Here is a 22,396-nt window from a genome sequence, read left to right as displayed (position 1 = left end):
ATGCCAGGCCTGTAACTGGCGCTGTAGTCTGCCACAAAAGCAGCGAAGAAGACTTCCCGCACATGGTTGCCATGGTTGCCATGGTTGCCCTTCTGTTTATTCTCCGCTGTGGCTCTTTTTCTCCCTCCCCGAGGCAAGCGTTTGTGCCTCCTGCTGCTGTAATTCAATGCAATCCTTCCCCGTCGAGGCAAGCACTGTAATTTTCTCCGGCAGAGTTTCAGTTATATTTTTTTCCGCCGGTCAACATGTCCGTTCAAGTTTAAATCTTCCGGGCAAAATTTGAAAAGTGCAGGTCAAAGGTCTTCTTTGTTATTTATTGAGCTTTAAAACAAATGAATAACGACTTTATATAATCAGATAAGAATAAAACACGGAGGACGGAGATCTCTTTTCCTCCCCCTCTTCTGACAGCCCAACAGCTGGACTCAAAGCAAGCTCCCGTCTCCTGCAGGGGGGCGTGGTCAGCTGCAGCTAATTTGCATTAAAGCTACGTCACAGAATCAGCCCCTGCAAAAACAGGGCTGGAAAGAGCAGCAAGAGGCTTCTTCAGAATTGATTGTGGCATCTCAACCGTGGTCAAACCGTGGCCCCTGACATGTCTTCTGAGTTCTCCGGCCGAAGCTCCAAATAAACCGTCAGTGTTTGCCATCAAAGCTCCAGCTCTCCATCGTGTCTCTCTGAGTCCTGTCTCCATTGCTTCAGAAGTTTTCCCCACAAAGACCTTAAACTGCTATTCAAAAATGTCTTAAATAGCCTGTAAGTATCACTTCATATTTTATGAGACTGTGAGAAGACAATACACAGATCACTCAATTAATCGTATTTTAATCGCAATTACGATTATGGCTTGCAACGATTACGAAAACAACGTAATCGAAATAAAACGATTATTTTTTTATTATTATTATTATTATTTTTTTTCAAATATATATATTTTTGGGGTTTTTCAGTTGAATTATACTTAAAGTTCAGGGTAATCAACTGTTAAAAACATACTGTTCAAATTCTTTTTCTCCAATAAATTGATGTTTTCAAAGTAAATGGATAATCGTTTTTAATAATCATGATATCAATTATCGACCCATATAATCGAGATTATGATTTTTGCCATAATCGAGCAGCCCTAACACAGACAGTGAGTTCATGAAGGACTTCTTTGAAAAAGTGTTCAGGGCTTTTAACGCCACTGCAGCTCATACTCCTTTCAGACTGCTTTTGTGCTGCTAGGAACCTGTATCTTGTTGGGTATGTATGACATGATAGTGCATTGATGTACCCATCTAACCCCGAGTATGAGATAAATATCTGTGGCTTTACCAAATTACATACAGTAGAATAGTGGAACAGCAAAGACGCGGTCATGGAGGCACAGCTGTGGGAAATGACTTTAAGCCTCATATCTCAGATTCAATTGGAGGATTTCAGAGATGAAGCTCAGACGTAAGCAAAACAGCCTTCCCGGAAAATACACAGATTCCCTAGAAGTCGCAGAACAGCCTTTGAGGATTTCTTAGAAGTTAAACCATGCTTTTGATTCCCCCTCCCCCACACACACTCCCCATGATGCATACAGTAGCTCTCCAGAGTGTGTTGCATAGTGTAAGAAAAGGTCTTAGTATTTTTACTGTCCTGCTCTTCGGCAAATCATTAAGAAAAAGGAAGTCTTTGTCTTCAAGTTGTAAAACATTGGCAGCTGCAGATGTTAAATATCCTCGTTGGGCTGCAGCTGTTACCGGCAAAGGCTCAAATTCGACCGCCTGTCCAGTTGTCATTTCTTCTTTTTCTCCAACAATGTCACCTCGTGAAATGCTAAGCCTTTAAAACAACAGCGAGCCAGAGTCCCTGCTCCCTGTGAACAGTAATCATCAGATGTGATACCTATTGATCCCTCTCTCAGGGGTCAGTACCACAGGGTCAGCAGCCCTTGAGCTGAGAGGATTCACTGTCTTGCACTTTTCACAAACATGAGTGCTTGATCGCTACTGAAGGGGCTTTAAAACAAGATTCACTGTATCGAGTCAGTTCACCTTGGCAGCACAGTACCTTCTCAATTGGATGTATACAGATGTGAGGGTGTAGTCAAAGTTGTTGTAGAGATAGTTTGTTTCATGGGTTTGGAAAGCACTCGTTGTTTTTAGAAAGACACGTTGCCGTTGAATTTTTTTAAGAGGCACTTTTCACATGTCAATGTTGATTTACTAGACACAGTGGGTACTTACTCAGCCTGTGAAAACATCTTCTGGGGCTTTTCAGATGCTTTGTACATTTTTGGGAAATGAGTAAAGACATACTAAGAAGTCTTTAAAGTTGCATTATGGGAAGTGTAGGATCCAGGACTAAATAAATGTCAGCATATCTGTCAGGCCAGTTTGGACCATACTTTAAAATGTGTTCCCGATCTTTAGGCAAATGTAATGTCAAGTGCCCTTTGAATGTAAATGTTCAATGCTTTTCGCCATTAAATTGATATGGTGCAAGTGAGATCTTAAAACTGCACTACACAAACAATCTTTTTAGTAGTAATTTGTGTGAACCGACCCTTATACCTCTTCTTGTCACTGTTTTCATTAATATTATAATGGTGCGTTTCAAGATGTTTGAGCTGGCTTGATCGTTTCTGTTGCTAGCATAACATAAACTAGCATCTTCCACATTGCTGTTGAAGGGCAGCGCTAATGCTAATGTACCCCTCGGTCAGAGAGTGTGTGTGCTGGTGTGTATCTACAGTGTTGGATCAGGCTTTGCCCTTGGTGTCCCGCAGCGACAGTCATTCTGATACTTTGGGTCCTCTCCCTGTTGGCCTGGCCCCGAACAGCTGTGTGTCTTTTAGGGGAAAAAGTTGGGACAAACTGACATATGTGCAAAAGCTATCACTTGTCATGGCTTGGTATGTTGGCCTGTTTTTGACACGGAGAAATACACACAAAGAAAATACCATGTGAGTTACATTCTTGGGGGGGTGGGGATTTGTGTGTCTGTGTTATTTGTGTAAAACCTTACAGATAATTTGAGGTATAAATGTCCCTTAGGAGAGGTCAAAGGTTATCATAGGAGATCAGTGCACATGACAGGATCATAGAGCGTAGCAGCTGCTGTTGCCCCCGAGGACTGAGCATGAAGCTACCTATATACACTCATTAAGTCAGGCTGTGTGTGTTCACGTGTGTGTGCATGTGTGTGTTTGTGTGAGCAAGACTCGGGGGGGAAAGTGTGTGTTGTGAAAATCTGTGTTCGCGGACTAAAGTTGTTATTTTTTTGTTCCTGGATCATGTAGTTCATGTCGGGGCTATCTTGATACTATGTGCGTGTGTGTGTATTACATGTCTTTGAATTGTATTTGTTAGCCTCACTGCTGTATTTTCTGAGACTGTGACTCTCTCAAACTTTGCAGGAGACTAAACTCCAAAACTTTCTCCATTCCTCTTTCATTGATTCATAACAGCTGACATTTTGGAAATACCACATTTGCACACTGAGGCAGAAGCAGCGTTGTGTAAAAAAAAAGAAGACACCTCTGGGAGAGATAGAGATAGATAAAGGAGACAGACGGAAAATAAGTGAAGGGAGAGGGAGAGGAAATAAAGTTTGAATCACCTGCGGGTAGAATTTAAGAGAGGTGAGAATAATTCCTTCACACAGCCTCAATCTGCAGTCGCATGGTGTTTGTATGCAGGCGATGCCACACAGACTGGCAATCATACTGCCATACAGCCCCCAAAAAACAGATCCAGTGTCCTGAAATCAAATCAAATCCAAAATATTCACTTATTTATCTTAAGATATGAAAAGTCAAAAATGGCAGTTATTGGTCTTTGCTCATAAATACTACAAGTATTTACTACAAGTATTTATAGTATGAATTTATTTTTAATAAGCTCTGAATTAGTATCTTGAATCGAAGCGATATATGCAGCCCTGTCAACTGCAAATTGGTTTATATAACTTCAACTAATTTGGAGGTTGACTTTAAACCTTAAATACACTAAAAGGATTATAGGTTTTTTGGGGTAAAGCAAAAAAACTGCTGATACTAATTAAATAGATCCTCTCAAATATCGCTGCCATGCCTCAAAAACCCAGCATTGATTCTTATTAACACTTTTAACTGCACCAGTTCTCTTCCACCATCCTACACGTTAGCCTCCTATAATTATTTACCTCTAAGTCTAAAACATTTAATAAAAAACCAGCGAGCGCTCTCATTTAAAATCCTTGCCGAGTGACTACAATGTAAAACAGATAATCCACTCTGGGATCCGCGTTAAAGGATTAGTTTTTCACCTACGCGCTGTGTGTTGAAAACCTTTGCAATACACACCTGCTTGTTGATAATCCCTCATTTAATCATTAAATCAATACACAAATAAGATAAGGTATCCTCTCCTGTCCATATCGTCTGTCTAAATCATTGTCCGCTTACAGGGGGATCAGGTGTCCTCTCACTCTGCTTTCATATCTGCAGCGACCGTAAGAGAAACCTAATCAGACCTTTTTAATTAAAGAGGCCGGAGTGTTGGAGGGGCGAGAGGGGAGGGGGAGGAGGTGAAGGGAGACGAAGATGAGGGTGGATGAAGGGGAGAGGACGAGTCTGTCTGCTGAAAGCCACTTAAATCCCTTTCTTATTAAGTCTCTGTGACACATGATCCACCTCCATCCACACACACACACACACACACACACACACACACACACACACACACACACACACACACACACACACACACACACACACGCACACACACACGCACATATGCACACACACACACACACACACACACACACACACACACACACACACACACACACACACACACACTCTCAAGACTAGAAACCAGCTCCTCTTAAGAAACAGCCGTCTGCATCTCTGCTGCAGCTTCATTTGGCTGCCTCCCACTACTCACTGAATCAGGAAGGATTTTCATTCAAGCTTAATTTAAGACAGATATTGCAGTGACATTTCCCTATGCAGATGCAACCTAACCTCCAGCAGAGGAGGCCAGTGTAACTAAATGTAATTGACCGAGCTGGAAAAGGTGACATTTCTTGGGATAGTGAGGAAAAGTTCATCCTGCTCCACTTCCACTAGAAGGGATAGACGCACATATGCAGGGGCTTTATGTCGCCGTGATGGTAGAATACAAACTTTTTATTACAATTTCCATCACTTAAACCAAAAAGGGTCTTCAAAATGTTATTATCTTTATCGCAAAAGTTAGAGCTACTTTTCTGCATGCAATTTTTCTATATCATTGTAAAATAATTGTGGAATAAACTCAGGTAATTTTCGGACTTGTTGAGTATATAATTATTAGAAGGATCCTATTAAATATTGTTGCAAATCAAATAATTAGTTTAGACTTTAATGGTTTGCTGAGGACACATTCTAAAACCTTGACAGATACATTTGTTCATGACCAAATATGCTCAAAACTAATCCTATTAGCCTGACGCTATACTTGTTTAATGCTATTTAGCAAAGATTGGCATGCTACTATGCTAATCTATGATGAAAAACATGGTTAGCATTGTATTTGCTTAGCATCACCGTGTTAGCTACCTTTTTCTGAGCCTTTAGCAAAACAAACAGCCCCACAAAAGTTACTTAGTACTTTTCATAGAGATTTTGGCCAAATAGAGTGAATTTCATCTTTATTTTTAAACAACAACTTCACCTATCATATTGTATTTCAGTGAGAACACATTTTCAGGGCTTTTGGGGATTTTTCTTGCCAATACAAAAGGATCCGAAAATAAAGTTGCTCAGGTGAAATGTTTTCCAGAGATTACATCATTTTATCTCCTCTTGTGTCAGGTGATTAAAAATAAGGAGAGGGTGAAGTGTTGAGGGCACACATATGAAAACACGCTGCAAAAGATATAAAACACGTGCCGTGGCAGATCCACATTAAAATGTCATGTTTAATGCGATGGATTATCCAGCTCAGGCAATTTTCAAGTGACTGGGGGTTGTTTTCCATTCTGTACAAGATATATTGGCTTCTTCTTAAGGGAGGAAAACACTAATATCTCCTACTGCTCAGGCTGTGCTCAGACAAAACCAGACCGATGCAAACAACATGTTTTTGAAAGAACGTTTTATTTATTAATAGTACCAAGGTACCTTTTCCCAACGTTGAGAGTGCCGTGAGTTTCTTTGTGCCGAGTCTTGCAAGACTTGTTGTTGCAGAATATTAGCGTGCTACATATAAAAAGACACATTAGCCGCCTTCACACCGCAGTACTTTTCCCACAAAGGTTAAACTATTTAGTTCTCATGAACTAAGTACAGATCGCGTTCACACCGGAATAAGTCCCTGGGGGAGGTTTAGGCAAATGAAGCCGCTGACGGCACTTCTTCTTCTTCTGCTTTGGGTTTACTGGCAGGCCGCAAACAACTTCACGGCGTATACTGCCACCCGAAGTCCCCGAACGGAAGTCCCCAGAGTTTGGGGACTGGCTACTGAAGCCTTCCGAGTAAATCGCCAGAACACCCTCATCTCCACCGCTCCCATGTTTTCTTTTGTGTTGCCATAAGTTAGTCTCTCTGCGTTTCTGCGCTGGGCTAATGCTAATGCGAGGATAATAAAATGGTGGCTTCACAGAACTTTTTTGGAGTTTTACGGGGCGTTGTTTGCAATCCGCCCAGCTAATCAGACATAGGAACCTTTTTCTCCCAGGAAAGTCCCTGCTCTCTAGCAAAAAAAAAAAGGGGGGTAAAAAGGTTCTGATGAACTCATTTTAGTTCCGGATTTTTTTTGGTGTGAACGCGACACTTCGGAACTATATCGGAACTAAAGTGGGAAAAGTACTGTGGTGTGAAAGCGCCTATTGGGAGAATAAGCCCTACTGGGTGAGCTTTTTATATTTCTAAAATTAGTCTGATATGTGATGGACAATTAGTAAAATGGCCGTCTGAATTTCCTATCTCTTGCTTTGATGTCTTTCCAGTTTTCTTGGTAACAGTTTCCTGAAATTGACTGATTGTTTTTGTAAATTAAAAAGCAAAATACCCCCAAAAATTGGAAGATTGGCAGATTAAATATACTTGGGATTTTGACTGTTGGATTAAACATTTTTGGAATAAAGGAAATAATGAAATGGATTCTACTTGGCTAGATACTGCATCACTGTTTGTTCTTCCGGAGTATTTTCATCCCTCAGTCTTTAATCAATTTGGACGATGACAACTTCCTTTTGTTATGAAGATAAATATACGACGCGATTGTGTTCCAATTATGAAGCCGGCAGAGGACATTCTTTATTGACAACAACAAAAGATGAACTAGCCAAAAAAAAAAAAAACGTGTCTGCAGCAATCTGTGCATCAATTAGTGTGAGAGCATGTTTAATAGAGGCTTAGTGTTTTTGTGCATCTGTGTGTGTCTGCACACATATGTGTCAACACACATTCCTGCTGAGCACAACCAGCGAAGCATCGCAATCCCAGCTGTTTTGGGATTGGAAAACAATTACGTCAGTTTTCTCTCTTAATCTCCCACAACTCAACTCAAGGTCAGCTGTCAGTTTTGTTGAATGCTTAATTAGTCTTTGGGAAACATCTTGATTGTGCTTAGAACCTGGGGCTCACTTCTCTTCAACACAGTTGTTTCGTTTTTCACAGAAAACTGTCATATCATGTCCTATCATGTCATTACAAATTGAAATTAAGTTTTTGCAAGCTATTTACGCCATTTGTTAAATAACTTAAGTCATTGTAAAGAAGAATGTGTAACTTAGCTTTTTCCAGATTCCCAAATGTAAGGTTTTGTATCAATATTCATTTCATATTTGGAGGTGTGGGACTCTAAATAAATCACCTTTGGTGCTTAAAGAAACTGTAATACTGTAAAACTGGCATATTTTTAATTAGTAGTTAGAAATATGCTTCAGTTCTATTTGATTTGAAAGCAAGTAGCATGAATCTTGGTCAAAACACCAATATGAAAGGTCCCTCCCTGTGCAAATCGATGCGCTCATGCTCCCCTACCATGATTTGTATACAAAAAAAAATCCCAAAATTGGCATATGCATGTTGCTTTGAGTTACAAAAACGTTGGCTATCGTGGCTGTTGGCATGTGCATGGACGCTAACAGGAAAGTGTAATCAAGGAGACAGACGTCGGCCGTTGTTATGCAAGTGAGATGCCGCCGAGAGAGGCTTGGACTCCTTCCCAGGTTCCATCTCGTCGTGGCGGGTCAAGTGACACGGGGCGCTCTCGCTGTGAAGTGCTTTTAGTTTTTCTCATGTGCATGTCCCTCATTACTGACAGGACCTAATGTACCTGCCCATCTGTCCACGATTTGAGTATAAAAAGGTGTAACTGTGATTGTGACTATTACAGCTGTGGAAGGTAATGAAGGCATCATTCAGCACATTATTAGAGTGACAAAAGCCAAGCCTCGCTACCCTTTGCTAATGGACCCCGGCCATTATTTGCGGAGTAAATCCTCCTTACCATGTTCATTTCCCTTTTCTTCCTGTCCTTTCACTCCTCATTTCTGCTACCTTTCATCTTTTCTCACTCTAAACCCCCCTCTCATTTTCCCTAATTCCCGTCGCCTATTTTCACCGCCGTTCTTGTTCCACCTCATGCTCATTTTCGCTTTCTCATTACACCTCCAACTGCCCTCCTTCTCCTTCTCTGCCTTGACTCATGATCGCTCTTTTCTCCCGCAGTCCCAGTGAAGCAGAGAGAGAGAGATGTCGATGAAGAAGATTTTCCTGGTCTTCGTCGCCATCAGCACCATCAGTCTCCTGCTGCACCATGGGGGCCACTTGAGCTGGTGAGTGATCGAAACACGCCCTCACATATGCAAACGCTCACATTATATACCCTCTATCTCTCTGTAAGTTCAGACGGTGCTAATTACCATGAAGATGTCTGTCTTTTCAAGGCAAATTAATAGCAGGACTGTCTTATTATAATTCTCAGATATGGAGGGTTTGAGTGCAGATGCACTGCCACAGTGGTCGAGGGACCAATTATAAAAGTAGTGAGATCACAGATCTCTGACAGCCCCTTTGTACCCTTTTCAACTTAACGTGTTGCTAATAAAATCATTTTCACATTGCCATCTTTGGAGTCTCTGTTATTGCTCTGCCCTTAGTCTCTATACTTTTCACACATTGTTTCCACACCTTTTAAATATCCCACACTTTAGTTCTGTGTTCAGGGAATACTAGTGTGAGAGTTTTCAGTGTGCATGCACCCAATATGGACGTGTGATTGGGCTTTTGTGTGTTGTCAGATTCAGCTCTTTTTCTATGGTAAAATTGTATCATGAATATTCATCCTGATTAGAATTTGGCTACACTGGGACTCCTAAAACATATTTTTGTTGTTTTTACCCCACTATATTGGGAATAAGAAGATGCAAAGGATGAAGTTTTATGTCAGGCCCTTAAGTGACTTTTCAAGATCACTTGCAGATGCGGATATTTTCCTTAGAGTATAGGACTAAGATCATTATCATAATGACATACTCTTGGGAAATATTGAATAGGTAAAGAACGCATGCAGTACAAACAATTCCAACATACCTCATAATTATTCTTTCTCTTAGTTTCTGATACCACGTTTCTATTTTCAGCATATGCACTGAATATTACTAGATTACAGTCATACACATTAGTCCCTTGTGCTAACAGTCTATGGCCTGTTGCATTGAAGCCTCAAATAAATGAATACACTCTCTTTTTCTGTCTCCAGGACCATGGGAGCCTTCCACATCGGTTGTCCTGCCCTTCGTTCCCACCCTGCCCCAGGCCTTAAACCAAAGCACACCAATGTGGTCTTTCTCAAGACCCACAAAACAGCCAGCACCACCATGCAAAATCTGCTTTTCCGCTTCGCAGAGCGCAACAACCTCACGGCGGCGCTACCCGTGCAGGCCTGCAGCCACCAGTTCTGCTACCCGCGCTCCTTCACCTCCCACTTTGTCCATCCGCACACGCTACCGCCGAACATCATCACCAGCCACATGCGCTTCAACAAGGCTGAGCTGCAGCGGCTGATGCCCAATGACACAATCTATATCACGATCCTGAGAGAGCCGGGATCCATGTTCGAGTCTTTGTTCAGTTACTACAACCAGTACTGTCAGAGCTTCAAGAGGGTTCCCAACGGATCCCTTGAGGCTTTCTTGGAGGAGCCCTGGAAATACTACCGAGCAGATGAGAAGGACTCCATGTACGCACGCAACACCTTGACCTTCGACTTGGGCGGAGACAAGGACCGCTCAGCGAAAGATGAGGCGTATGCACGGGGCTTTGTGGCAGAGGTGGACAGAGTCTTCTCCCTGGTGATGATTGCTGAGTACTTTGACGAGTCGCTGGTTCTCCTACGACATCTCCTCTCTTGGGATCTGGATGATATTCTGTATGTTAAACTCAACATGCGGACGCCAAGCTCAAAGCGGAGCCTGACGCTGGGCCTTCCTTCAAAGATCCGTGCCTGGAACTCCTTAGATGCACGTCTGTACGACCACTTCAACGCCTCATTGTGGCGCCAACTATCGGCTCTGGGTCCAGCTTGTGTGGCGAGGGAGGTGCGACTCCTCCGGCGAGCTCAGGAGAGCTTGATGAGAAGCTGCTTCGGAGGGCGCATGCCGCTTCTCCGATCGGCAGCACAGATCAAAAACAAGGATCTCCGCCCTTGGCAGCCTAGTGGGAAAGTTGACATTGTTGGCTACGACCTCCCGGTAAATCTCAGCCGTGGGTTCTCGAGTCAAGCCCAGGAGCTTTGCCTCAAGCTCATCATGCCAGAGGTCCAGTACACACGGGTGCTTCTACGTTCCCAATCACTGCGCTACCGTCGAGACTACCAACTCCGGCCTCAGCAGCAGACACATCCCATCCAGCAGCCCATACGCACAGTCCTGCCTCGGCATCCTCAAGTGCAACGCAGTCAACCTCCCCCAGCGGCCCCAGGCCCTGCATCAGGGACTGGGGCCACCTCCACCTCAAAGCCCGTTGCAGGAACTCAAGGCCGGACCACAAAGATGGGGCCTCGATCGGCACAGACCCAGGCCTCGCAGACTGAAAAATAGAGACTGGAATATGGTGCCCAAAAGGCTGCATTGTCCTACCCAACCTGAAGCTTGAGACAATGGGACCTGGTTGGTGGGGTTGTTGGAAAAAGTCTGGGTTGCTGAGTCAATGTCTCTCTTGTCCCGTACAGACAGAGTTTGGGATAAAAATAACTGAGGAACATCAGAGGAAAAGGGGGTTAGATACATCTGGACTTGAACTTGAATATGTGCTCTCTCTGGTCTGTGAAACAGTCTTAGGACTTGAGAGCAGGAGGAATCTACTAAAGGACCTGGCTCACTTGCACGCCAAGTTTTTTAGGTGAAAGTGGTTATTTGAAGCAAAATCTGTTATGTGCGACTGGGACTCAATAGGGAAGTGGCGATATCGGGGCCTATTGTGAGGCACAGAGTAGGCGTTGTGTGTATCACACTGGTAAAGCATCATGTTACTTGCTTTCATTCCTTGCTCTCTCCTCCTAACATATGCCACTTAAAGTCCTTGAGAGAGCCATAATGACATAAAGGGATTTGCTGTCAGGCGTCCAAAGAGCCTTTTAAGAGGCCAGACAGCCATTGAGATCAGCTCCAACCGTTAATACAACAGCACAATCAACAACTCTTCTTCTTCTCTTACAAACTTTAGACGCTAAGGCAAAGGAGGGAGGGGAGTTAAAAAGCCAGATAGATAAATAAAAAGGGAGAGATTACAGAAGATATGCGTGAAGACTGGATCCATTACAGAGACTGAACGAACTGTCTCTTCGGCCTTTGACCTCATAGGCTCCCTCTACGCATCCTCCCCATCCTCCCATCCCTGCTGCTACCCTCTGGTTGGGCAGAACCTCCAGAGAGTTGCGCAAACATATTTTGTTTTTCTTCTTCTTTGATTGAAGTCTCCCTCGGAACTCCAGCTTTGATCACATCAGAGAGACTATCTAGGTTTCTGGATGTGGGGGTTTTGTTTTTAATCTTGGCCGTTATTGCAATAAGATCTCTGTGCCTACGCCACGTACGAAAGGCATGGATTTAATAACATACCAGCAACCCCGCACATCACAAGCAAAAACAACTGGACAGGACAAAGACTTGAAGCCGGTGGGTCGCAGTGTTTGAATATTTAATCGTCCCCTCTCATAGCCTTCCTATGGCATATGTTCTTGGGTTACACGGCTGTACATTTTCATTTAGAATACAAGGACCAAAGTCATTGTGAACTCGGGAAAGCATTGATGTAGGGTGTTTAAAGCCTCTTAAGGCTGGTGGGCCGGCTGGTTTGGCTGTGATCTTCAAATGTCATCACTTATCTCAGATTTGATCCGTTTTTAATCCATTCTGCTCATATTTAATGTGTCATTCAATTTATTTTACTCCTCATGTGGTCACACTGCTAAGTAGCTGGGAAAGATGTCTGTGTGTATTTTCTGTGAGTGTGTGTGTGTAAGACAAGAAGCAGCTTTCTCTGCTTCATGTTGTATTTTGTTCCCAAGGCCAGCCAATTTGGCATGGCAACAAAAGGAAACCATTTGTGTGACATGTATGACAACTATGTGTTATTTATTATCGGGACTGAAAGAGTCCCATTACTGTATTTTTAACTGTTACGAGTCACTGGATAAAAAACCTCTGTTTGTCGGTCTTTTCCCTTCAGGCAGCTGAGGTGGAACAAGGCATGTGGCAATGATATAAAATATTCATTCTATATATGTTTTACAAAATGCAAAACTACAAAGACCACTCCCGGAAAACCACACATTGAAACAGGAGTTGTCGCTTTAAAATAAATCTTTCACTCAGCAGTGCTTAAGTGCTCAACCACAAAAAATGTCTGTGGTTTGGGTGTGTCGTCCTGTAGGTTACAATAATGAAAAACACAAACCACTGCTGCTCTGACAGGAATAAAAAATGGAGCGGTTGGAAAACAAACCGGAGTCGAGGATAAACAGTTTTATGAAGTGGCTGTGAATATTTAAATTCAAAGTGGGCTTATCTGAACTTACTGTGGAACCTCAGCTCTGAGAGCACGAGATGCACAGCAGTCTTTTTTATTTATTTACCGGTTTATGAAATGTGTTCATATATGTGTAATAGGTACATACACTGCAAATACTCACTTTAAAAGGTGTTTTTTCACGTCTCTGTGTCAACAAACGCTGGAAACCTGCTGGAAATCTTTAAAAACGGGACACAAATATGTGCTTTCATTATTTTTATTTTTGTATGCAGCTGTGAAATGTGGTTTTGAGGAGCTGTTACTTTAACAATAATAAGGCTTTTTGGGGACAATATTCTGCCGGGGATGATTGCACATTTAATTCCATGCTGAGTATTTCCAGGGGCAGACAGTGTATTAAGGATTAACAAAAGAACCGGTGTTGTAATAGTTGGGAGGATTTTGGGATTAATTCATTGTTTATTTTGGCTTTTTAATGGATTTGGTTGCAATTGAAGTACTCATAATATCTAAAACCACCAGCCTTATAAAATCCGTTTGGTGATGATAATTATCAACTATATTTGAATTAGCTTGATTTAAAGCTGCTACATTTAATAGAAAAATAATTGGGTTCGAGTAAAACTCCTGAATTGCTTTAACTTTATGTAAAATAACAAGAAAACACAGAATGAACGTGTTTCTCTGTCGACCATTAAGCATTGTGCATTTGTGCAATAATAAATAAATGGATAAGACGTTATGGCTTGCATAAATACAGTCCTCATGTACTGTATAAAATTATGAAATGTTTTATTTAGATTAAACTATTTTCACAGTTTTACAGGCAGCTTTTATTATAATAGCAATATTTCAAAACACTACTTTTTACCACAATATTTTTTATTTTCCAACAGGGCAAAGGCAGCTTTGATGTTCGGGTATCAATTATAAGAATAATGAAAATGTTGTTGGAGTTACATTTTGTTGGATTATTTCACGATGTTACAGATTTTGTCTGTATTTCTTCCTATCATTTATTATATAATGTCTTGTATTTTCATTTGATATGGTACGATTTGGGTAGAACATGTGATCCTAAGGTTGTGTTCAGGTACTTTCTGGCAGTCATTTGTAGAAAAATAATGGCAAATAAACTGTACGATCTCAATGTGTATTTGAAAACACATTTCCTTCTGTGTCTGACTGGGAGCCAGCTGAAAAATATGTTTTTATTTCGCCTGAAATGTTCCATCTCTCCGTGGCCGTGAGTCTCTAAGTGCTGTCTTGATTGTACGAGTTGTTCGCCCGGCTGTTCTTATTCTTGTGGGAGAGTTTCAGTAATGGTCATGCTGTCGTGTCTCAAGTGTTGCTATAATTCTTCTTTGAGGATCTGTGAAAAAAAGTGCTCTCAAATCTCATCCTCTTCACATTTACCACCTCTGCTTCGACATTACAATGTTTTTTTTTCCTTTTACTGGAAAAATAAACTTCTTTCATGTATTGCGGGATCAATATTTTGAGCCTCTATGTTGCAGGAAAGTAAAAGAGAAACCTTTAATACTTGATGATTCTTGGACCGTATTTTTCCTCCATTGCCTCTTTGATCTGCTCATCCTTTATTTCCATCCTCTGTTTATGGGCTCATCTGTGAACTGTGAAGAATGAGGTAGATCTTGATCTCATTTTGGTGATTGATTTGAAGAGGTGGGGGACTGGGCTCTGAACAAAATGGCTAAAGACAATCAGAGCTAGGGGCCCCAAATCTTATGTAATGGTGGAAGGTGAACGTGACGAATAAAGTTGTAATGATTTCAATTCCTCTGCGAGTGGACATGTTCTTGTCTCTGTCATTTCAATGCAGATTTATTCAGATGTGCACTGACTTGAATTATTCTGAATATTAGAGCAATACACACACACACACAAACACACACACAAATGCTCTTCATCAGCAGCGATACATAACACACAGTGACACTAGCTCAATTAGGATTCTGATTCTTAGCGTTTTTTATTTCCCAGAAGACCAAAAGCAGACTTTTCAGGCTGCAATCAGTCGTTGAAAATGACCTCCATCTAGCACGCCTGCCTAAATGAATGAACAAATTGCTTCTCTGAGGGACATAACAAAATGCAAACTAGTGTGTTTGATATGACTGTGATTGAAGCAATCATGATGTTGTGCCCCCTCTGCCTGTGTTATTATGGCCTGCTGTTGCCATGGTGGCACATACGGTTATGCGGCCCTCTGACCGATGTTTTCTTTGAAACCTTTGCAGCCGCCTCTTTTTGCTTTTGTCTTTTATTTAATTATGGATCTAATTGTGAGCATGATCATAGTGGTGCTTTACAGATACATTCCAGGTAGCAATCACGTTATTTATTATAAGTGATTAGTTATTGACTTTTTAGCCTCGCTAGTGCCCCTTAGCGGAAATGTAGATTTGTCATTCTTCCACATATTTGTTACAAATATTGGCTGGATTGCCTTTAAAATGTATAGAGATATCAATTTCCCTCCCCCAGAATGAATTGAAATCAATTTCATTTCCTCTAGCGCCACTAGCTTTTATGATAATTAGCACATATTAGCATGCTGACTAGCTCAACTGAGGTGGTGAACAACACTGATTATCCCAAGACTTTTTACGTTTGCGACCCTGGTCAAAGTTTGTGAGCAGTGTAAGAGAAAATACCTGAAGAAGTACTGACGTTCCGGTTGCAACCCAGTCTCATGGCATTTCGTGTTCACCAACACGATTTTTAATCTATTGATTCGTGTTCACAAACACGATTTTCCCCTTTTTTTCGTGTTGCACAGCACGATTTTAAAAGCAATGTATTTCTATTGGTAGTCTCACGGCATTAAGTGTTATAGGAAGACCGGAAGCTGTGTGGTTCATAAAAACATGTTCTTACTCAATATCAAGCCACAATTATTGCTTTTTTTTTTAAATCGTATAATTTCGGACTTTTGCTGCTGTCTGTGAGGAAAATAAATGGGGCTCAGAGCCTCAGGATACTGAAATCTGTATTTTTTAAATCTTTTTTTCCTTCTAATTTGTTATTCTTTTCAAAATAACACACTGTTATTTACTCACCAATAACACACAATTATCCTTGTTTTTATTTATTTGTTTAGTTCCATAATCTCGTGATTTTTTTACGTTCGTCAGGAACTCAATTTAAAAAATTTAAAAAAACGGAAACGGACGTAGGCCTCTAGGAGTTTAGGATGGCCGAAGACACTACACTACCCATAATCCCCAGCTATCGTTTAGGACTACAGTCCTTGTGATTAATCTTCAAACTTTTTTTTTTAAGAAGTAATATTTTCACTGCCCTTGATCAAATATTAATTATTATCATTGCCATTGATAGGAGACACCCTGAATTATAGGTGTGTGTTTTCATTTTGACTATGTGTCATTTCTCCTTGCTTAGAGGACAGCATAACAAAAAAATGGCTCAACTTACCCCACTCTCCCCTACACATTATTCATGTTGTATTTTAGTCAGACTTGTTATTACATTACATGTCATTTGTTAGACGCTTTTATCCAAAGCAACTTACATACATTCAGTACTGTGGACAATCGATCACAGGAGCAATTTGGGGTGACGTGTCTTCACAACGACATGCTGACTGCCGTGGGACTCGTACTTGCTGCTCCATGAGTCGAAGTCCAGCACACTAACCACTGAGCCACAGTCGCCGTATTGGTAACACTCTAGTTGTTTTGTGGGATGGACACTTGCGAGTGGCCGTCCATCCTACGTTACATGAATACAGCATTAAAGTGAAAGTAAAGCCTCCCGCTGCAGAAAACAGCTAACTAAATTGTCAGAGAGAATAATGGGGTGGGCATTAGAATAGCAACTCACTCTGGATATCAGGCTACATGCACTCACAATTTGCCATTTGACTCCCTAATAACACAAACAAATCCCCAGCTGTGCACTCACACGCATTACATCTCTTGTTAATGCATAAATAGGCTTTTACAGCTGAACATAAGGGCATCTCCGGCAAAAACAAACAAATCCCCCCGCAATGCAAAACCAACCAGACCTCAAACACCAACAATGCAACAAACAAACCACTACAGTGCATTTCATTCATTCCATAACCACGTATTTATATATAGGATTATTTATTCTCAAATGCACAAGTGCAACGCGGGGTAAATTGCCATAGCTTAGCTCAAGTGCTTTGCCTTGATTGCACTATGATTGGGCCTTAAATGTCAAGCACACTTTCATCTTTGAGGAGGAAATTCCTTCAAAGCATTTATGTGTTCCAGCTCTGTAAGTCCCCTTGTTGATACTGGAGAAATAATCACGGTATAGGGGTTACATGTTTACAATTTAACACCAATTCTTAGACCTCTTTTGATTGAGCAAACAGGATTAGAGAAATACACTTTCACAACGAGTTATGCAGATGGTCATTACATTACATGTCATTTGTTAGATGCTTTTATCCAAAGCGATTTACACACATTCAATACTGTGGGCAATACCCACAGGAGCTATTTGGGGTGAAGTGTCTTGCCCAGGGACACAACGACATGCTGACTGCAGTGGGACTCGAACTTTCTATCCCCTGATTTGAAGTCCAGCACACTAACCACTGAGCCACAGCCTCCCTCCATTCAATTTGATTTTGATTTGAGACTATGATCAAAATACCTTATATGTTCCCATTCAACTAAATTGAATTCTCGTTTACATTTTGAGTTAAATGTGTCGTTAGTGTTGGCTAATGTCTGAGACTAGAAAGACTACAATCTTGACTTTGATCTGAGGCTTTGATAGAGCCAAGATAGACCTGTGTCAAGTGACGTATCAAACAGGCCGATCTGTAGACTTGACCTTAAGTCTGATACAATCACAGAAAGGAGGCCTTGGACACCCTGTAAACACTTGATTTTACTTTGAAACTTGAGAACGAGGCTTTGAAATCTCATTCTGAAACTTGAACAACTTGAATCTTGTCCTTAATGCCTTCCCTTTGATAAACTTGAGATGGACTTAACAAGGGATTGGCATCTTGTCTTTTCTCACAAATGAATACAAATCACTTTCAGGTATATAATCTGAGACAGTTTACAGTAAAGGTAATCTAGACATGGTCATACATACATTCATTATGTCATGTATTCATTAATATTTTCATTTCTACCTGTTATCCCTGTTTTCTTACACGCAGCCCTCTTTCTCTCTTTTGTCAGGCTGTGTTGGGGACGGATGCTGCGTGCTAAACGTAGTCCAGCTTTGTGAGTCACATGAGCAAGGAGGCACACAGCAGCGGCAGCAGCAGCAGCGAGGTTTTAATGTTTGCCTTTTGTGAGTCACAGCTTGTTGGAACAATGCTGGAGCGCAGGAGGCTGGATGGGTGGGCTGTTGGAGCAGCTTATCCCGGATAATACACGCTCATCCAATCTCTGAATAACCGCTCCGCTGGGCTCAGAGGTGCCACTGACATCCAATCTATTGAATCTTGTACTTCCTTTCACTCTCTTTTATCCACAGACGAGGAATTTATAGTTTGACAAGGGGTTATCTGATGCAGAAATTATGTAATTGAGTGATTTAAACTTTGAGTAGTGAGGCGAAAAAACCTTGAAGCTGAATAAAAATAAATAAAAGGTAGCTTAACTTTACGTTAGCAATGAATGCTAAATAGCTTGCCCCAGACATTATATCTGGTTTGATTTGAGCAAGAATTTAAAAAATGATGACTGTCCATATTATATAGTGGTATAGCATTGGTTGGCAGTCTAAAAAGGCATCAGAGGAACTGATTGTAATGGCTTCATAAGAAATGTGACATATTTGTAGTTTATTTTCTTGTGTATTTCAGCATCAAGCCCTCATATTCCTTATCTATCTCTGGATGTAATGCAGCCTTTCAGACATAAAGATGTAGGCAGATGAGTGAATGAAGTAATGCGATGAGAGGATCTTCCCAACTCTGATTCTGTGTGTTGAGATCGTGTTTTAACCACAGGGACAGACGGAGGGATTTTCGTTGTTGTTTTCCGTTTCTGCATGAGCCAGTGAGGGGGCGGAGGTTAGGTCTCATTTCTGTGACTGACTTAATTAGTACCCATCCCTCACTCTCTACTGTGTGTGTGTGTGTGTGTGTGTGTGTGTGTGTGTGTGTGTGTGTGTGTGTGTGTGTGTGTGTGTGTGTGTGTGTGTGTGTGTGTGTGTGTGTGTGTGTGTGTGTGTGTGTGTGTGTGTGTGTGTGTGTGTGTGTGTGTGTGTGTGTGTGTGTGTGTGTGTGTGTGGAGGCATGCCTCAGGGAGAAAAGCTGAGAAACTAAATCTGCCTTGCATAAACATGAAATGAACAAATACTACAGCACAAGCACACACTCGTAGAGGCGTAGCGTGCCGTGCTTTGACTCACACACAGCGACACACACAGACATGCAGATTCACAAACGCCTTAATTAAAGAAAATCATAGGGGGGTCTGTGGGATGGATGCAAATACAGAGGCCAGAAGTGAGAAAAGGTTGATAGAAAGGAGTGAAGAGGAGGGGAGTGGGCTCTTCTTGTACTACGAGAAGTTAATTAAATATCGCATGCTTTTGTCAGGGTTTGGGATTTTAATTGAATTGTTCTGAGTCAGCTTTTGGCCGAACTCGCTGTAACAAAATGTTGACTTTCTCTGGAGGTGGTACCTCAAGGTACGTTCAGGCAAATTCTAATCTTAGCCAAACACATGTCATCACAGGACCTCAAGGACAATCACATTACAATAACTGCCATTTACTACTACATTCATTTAGCTTTCGACGTAGGATGTGACACACCAGACAACAAAACACTACTGGACTCGTCAATTTGTTTTATTGTTAAGGTTTTACTCAATCCCAATTGAGCCAATACAGCCTTATATTGCTGTTTGACATAACTAATGTAACAACAACAAATACATAAAATCTTAACTAAAACATTTATTAGTTCTGACTCTGAAAAATAGTACAATTAGCCTAAAACTACTCAGAACTATCTCTTATGTTATCTCTATCACACATTGGAATAGATGTGTTCTCATGTAGTAACACATGTAATCTTTATTGGACTCCCCCAAAGACTGACAAGTTGCAGGATGAGGGTCAGAAATGAAGTAAAATGACAATTATGGACGATGAGGTGCAAGATAAACATCAGAAATGAGACACATTAAAAAATCCTTTGCTTTCAAGTCAGTTGTGTGTTGTTTCAAGCCTTTATTTAATCAGATCTCTTTTTCAAGGGAGACCTGCTCAAGTAGTTCCACATGAAACATAGAAACATAGACAGAACAACAAGGACATCATACAGCATCATTTACATAATTATCCACAGAAACAGGTACCAATAGCTTCCGATTGATTAGCATGCAATCGAGCTTTAAAAACATGTAGTGGCACCAGATTGCTCAGCTTCCATTCCTTTTGCAGACTATTCCAAGACAGAGGAGCTGCGCATCTAAAAGCTGTCTTCCCTAAGACAGTCCTAGCAGTTGGCACATTTAATAAAACCACAGCATTTAATCTCAGGCAGGAGCCACTTACAATTTTCCGTGAGATCAGGGAGCAGATAAGATGGAAGTTTCCCTAACATGGCTTTGTATATAAAAATGTACCAGTGACTGAGCCTCCGTACAGTTAATGAAAGCAAACCAGCCCTTGCATACAGGGTACAGTGATGTGTTAATGCTTTACAGTTTGTCACAAATCTTAGAGCACTGTGATACGCAGCATCTAACTTGACCAGGCAATTGGCAGGTGCATTCATATACATCAGATCACCATAGTCAGGTAAAAAGGTCACAGTGACTAGCCTTTTCCTGGCCTCAAGCAAGAAACAGGACTTGTTCCTGTAGAAGAAACCTAGCCTAACCCTCAGCTTTTTAAGCAGGTTATTTACATGAAGTTTGAAAGTGAGAAAATCATCAAGCCAGATACCAAGGTATTTGTAACAGGTAACCACTTCAAGTTTTATTCCTTGCGTAGTTACAATATCTAAAACAGGCTCTGGTGTCTTTTTAGCTTTAGAAAAGAGCATTACTTTGGTTTTATCAACATTTAAAAGAAGCTTTAGTTCAGAGAGCTGAGTCTGAATAATGTTAAAAACAGCCTGTAATTTAACACCAGCCTCCTTAATGGAGGGACCTGCACAGTACATCACGGTATCATCCTCATAAAAATGTAAAGTGGCTTCATCGACATTTTCACCTAAACTGTTGATGTAGATGGAGAATAAAAGTGGACCTAAAACAGAACCTTGGGGAACACCATGTGCAATGTTCAACCACTCAGAATACAGCCCATCAAAATGAACACATTGAGACCTTTCAGAGAGGTAGTTCACAAACCACCCCACTGCATGGCTGGACATGCCTACTGGCTAGTCTCTGCTTTAAGATGCGATGATCAACGGTGTCAAACGCTTTGGACAGGTCAATAAATAGAGCTGCACAACTCTGCTTATTATCTAAAATACTCGCCACATCATTCACCACTTTCATTGTGGCAGTGATGGTGCTATGTTGCTTCCTGAAGCCTGACTGGTGTCTAGACAGGATGTCATTTTTACATAAAAACTCCTTTACCTGTTCACTCACTAGGCGTTTGAGCACCTTCGCCAGAACTGACAACTTAGAGATTGGCCTATAGTTATTTAATAAGGTGGCCTCCCCTCCTTTTAGTAAAGGCAGGACATACGCTGACTTCCACAATTTTGGAATTGTATTTTTGTATTTTCACACATCCTCTCCTTCATATTTGCAAAGATGAAGGGATACACTTATTTAAAAAAAAAACACAAACCATCATTTTAATCAGCCTGCAGCGGCTCCGGCGGTTGCTTTTCCCTCCACCTACGGCCTGGTTGTTTACCGAGACTCCCAGGACTGCAGTTCAAAGCCCGCCTCATGCTTCCCTCTGCAGTGCACCACTCTCTGACCCGATGCCCACACAGGAGCTGTGATCTAAAAGAACACAAACAAACGCTTTGTTCTGTGCAGAGTGAAGCCTGCTCAATATCGAAAAAAGAGAAAGGGGAAGGATCGGAAACCTCCACGGGAAATGTGTTGCCCGAGTGTTCGTCATCGAGCTGATGAATCTATATGGTGGCTTTAAAGCAGCAAACTGAACAGTGTGTATTTCCGGAGACACTATACATCCCTGTGCTGAATGTGTTGTGTACATTTAAGTAGTGTGTTTATTTGCTATATTTTTGGGTCTTCATGTGTGAATCGTTGTCTGCTTGTGGCAACACCTCCAATCATTAGCTCCAAAAAGAAATCAATGCAGCATGGATGGGTATTCAGTGCGTAGGTGTGCTGAGCTACAAAGAGCATAAGAAATGCTGTAGTCAGAAGATGGGAAAATAACTTCTCTTTTATTTTCAGTCATCGAAAGCGCATGCCG

The 22,396-nt window shown here is 41.4% G+C and overlaps 1 protein-coding gene across 1 annotated transcript in view; it reads left to right on the top strand.

Moving 5' to 3' along the window:
* The window catches only part of gal3st3 (galactose-3-O-sulfotransferase 3), a 31,346-nt gene extending 16,577 nt beyond the window's left edge, over nt 1-14,769 (top strand). The window contains exons 2-3 of the mRNA XM_079669743.1: nt 8,678-8,784; nt 9,711-14,769. Of these exons, the coding sequence (XP_079525869.1) occupies nt 8,702-8,784; nt 9,711-11,049 (1,422 nt within the window). The 5' untranslated portion in view covers nt 8,678-8,701 and the 3' untranslated portion in view covers nt 11,050-14,769. The remainder of the gene's footprint in view (nt 1-8,677; nt 8,785-9,710) is intronic.
* The last annotated feature ends 7,627 nt before the right edge of the window (nt 14,770-22,396 follow it).

The sequence above is a fragment of the Notothenia rossii genome (genome assembly GCF_949606895.1).
Source record: "Notothenia rossii genome assembly, chromosome: 3".
Taxonomy (NCBI): domain Eukaryota; kingdom Metazoa; phylum Chordata; class Actinopteri; order Perciformes; family Nototheniidae; genus Notothenia; species Notothenia rossii.
Note: the sequence above shows the minus strand (reverse complement) of the source record. Positions and strands in the feature narration are given on the sequence as shown.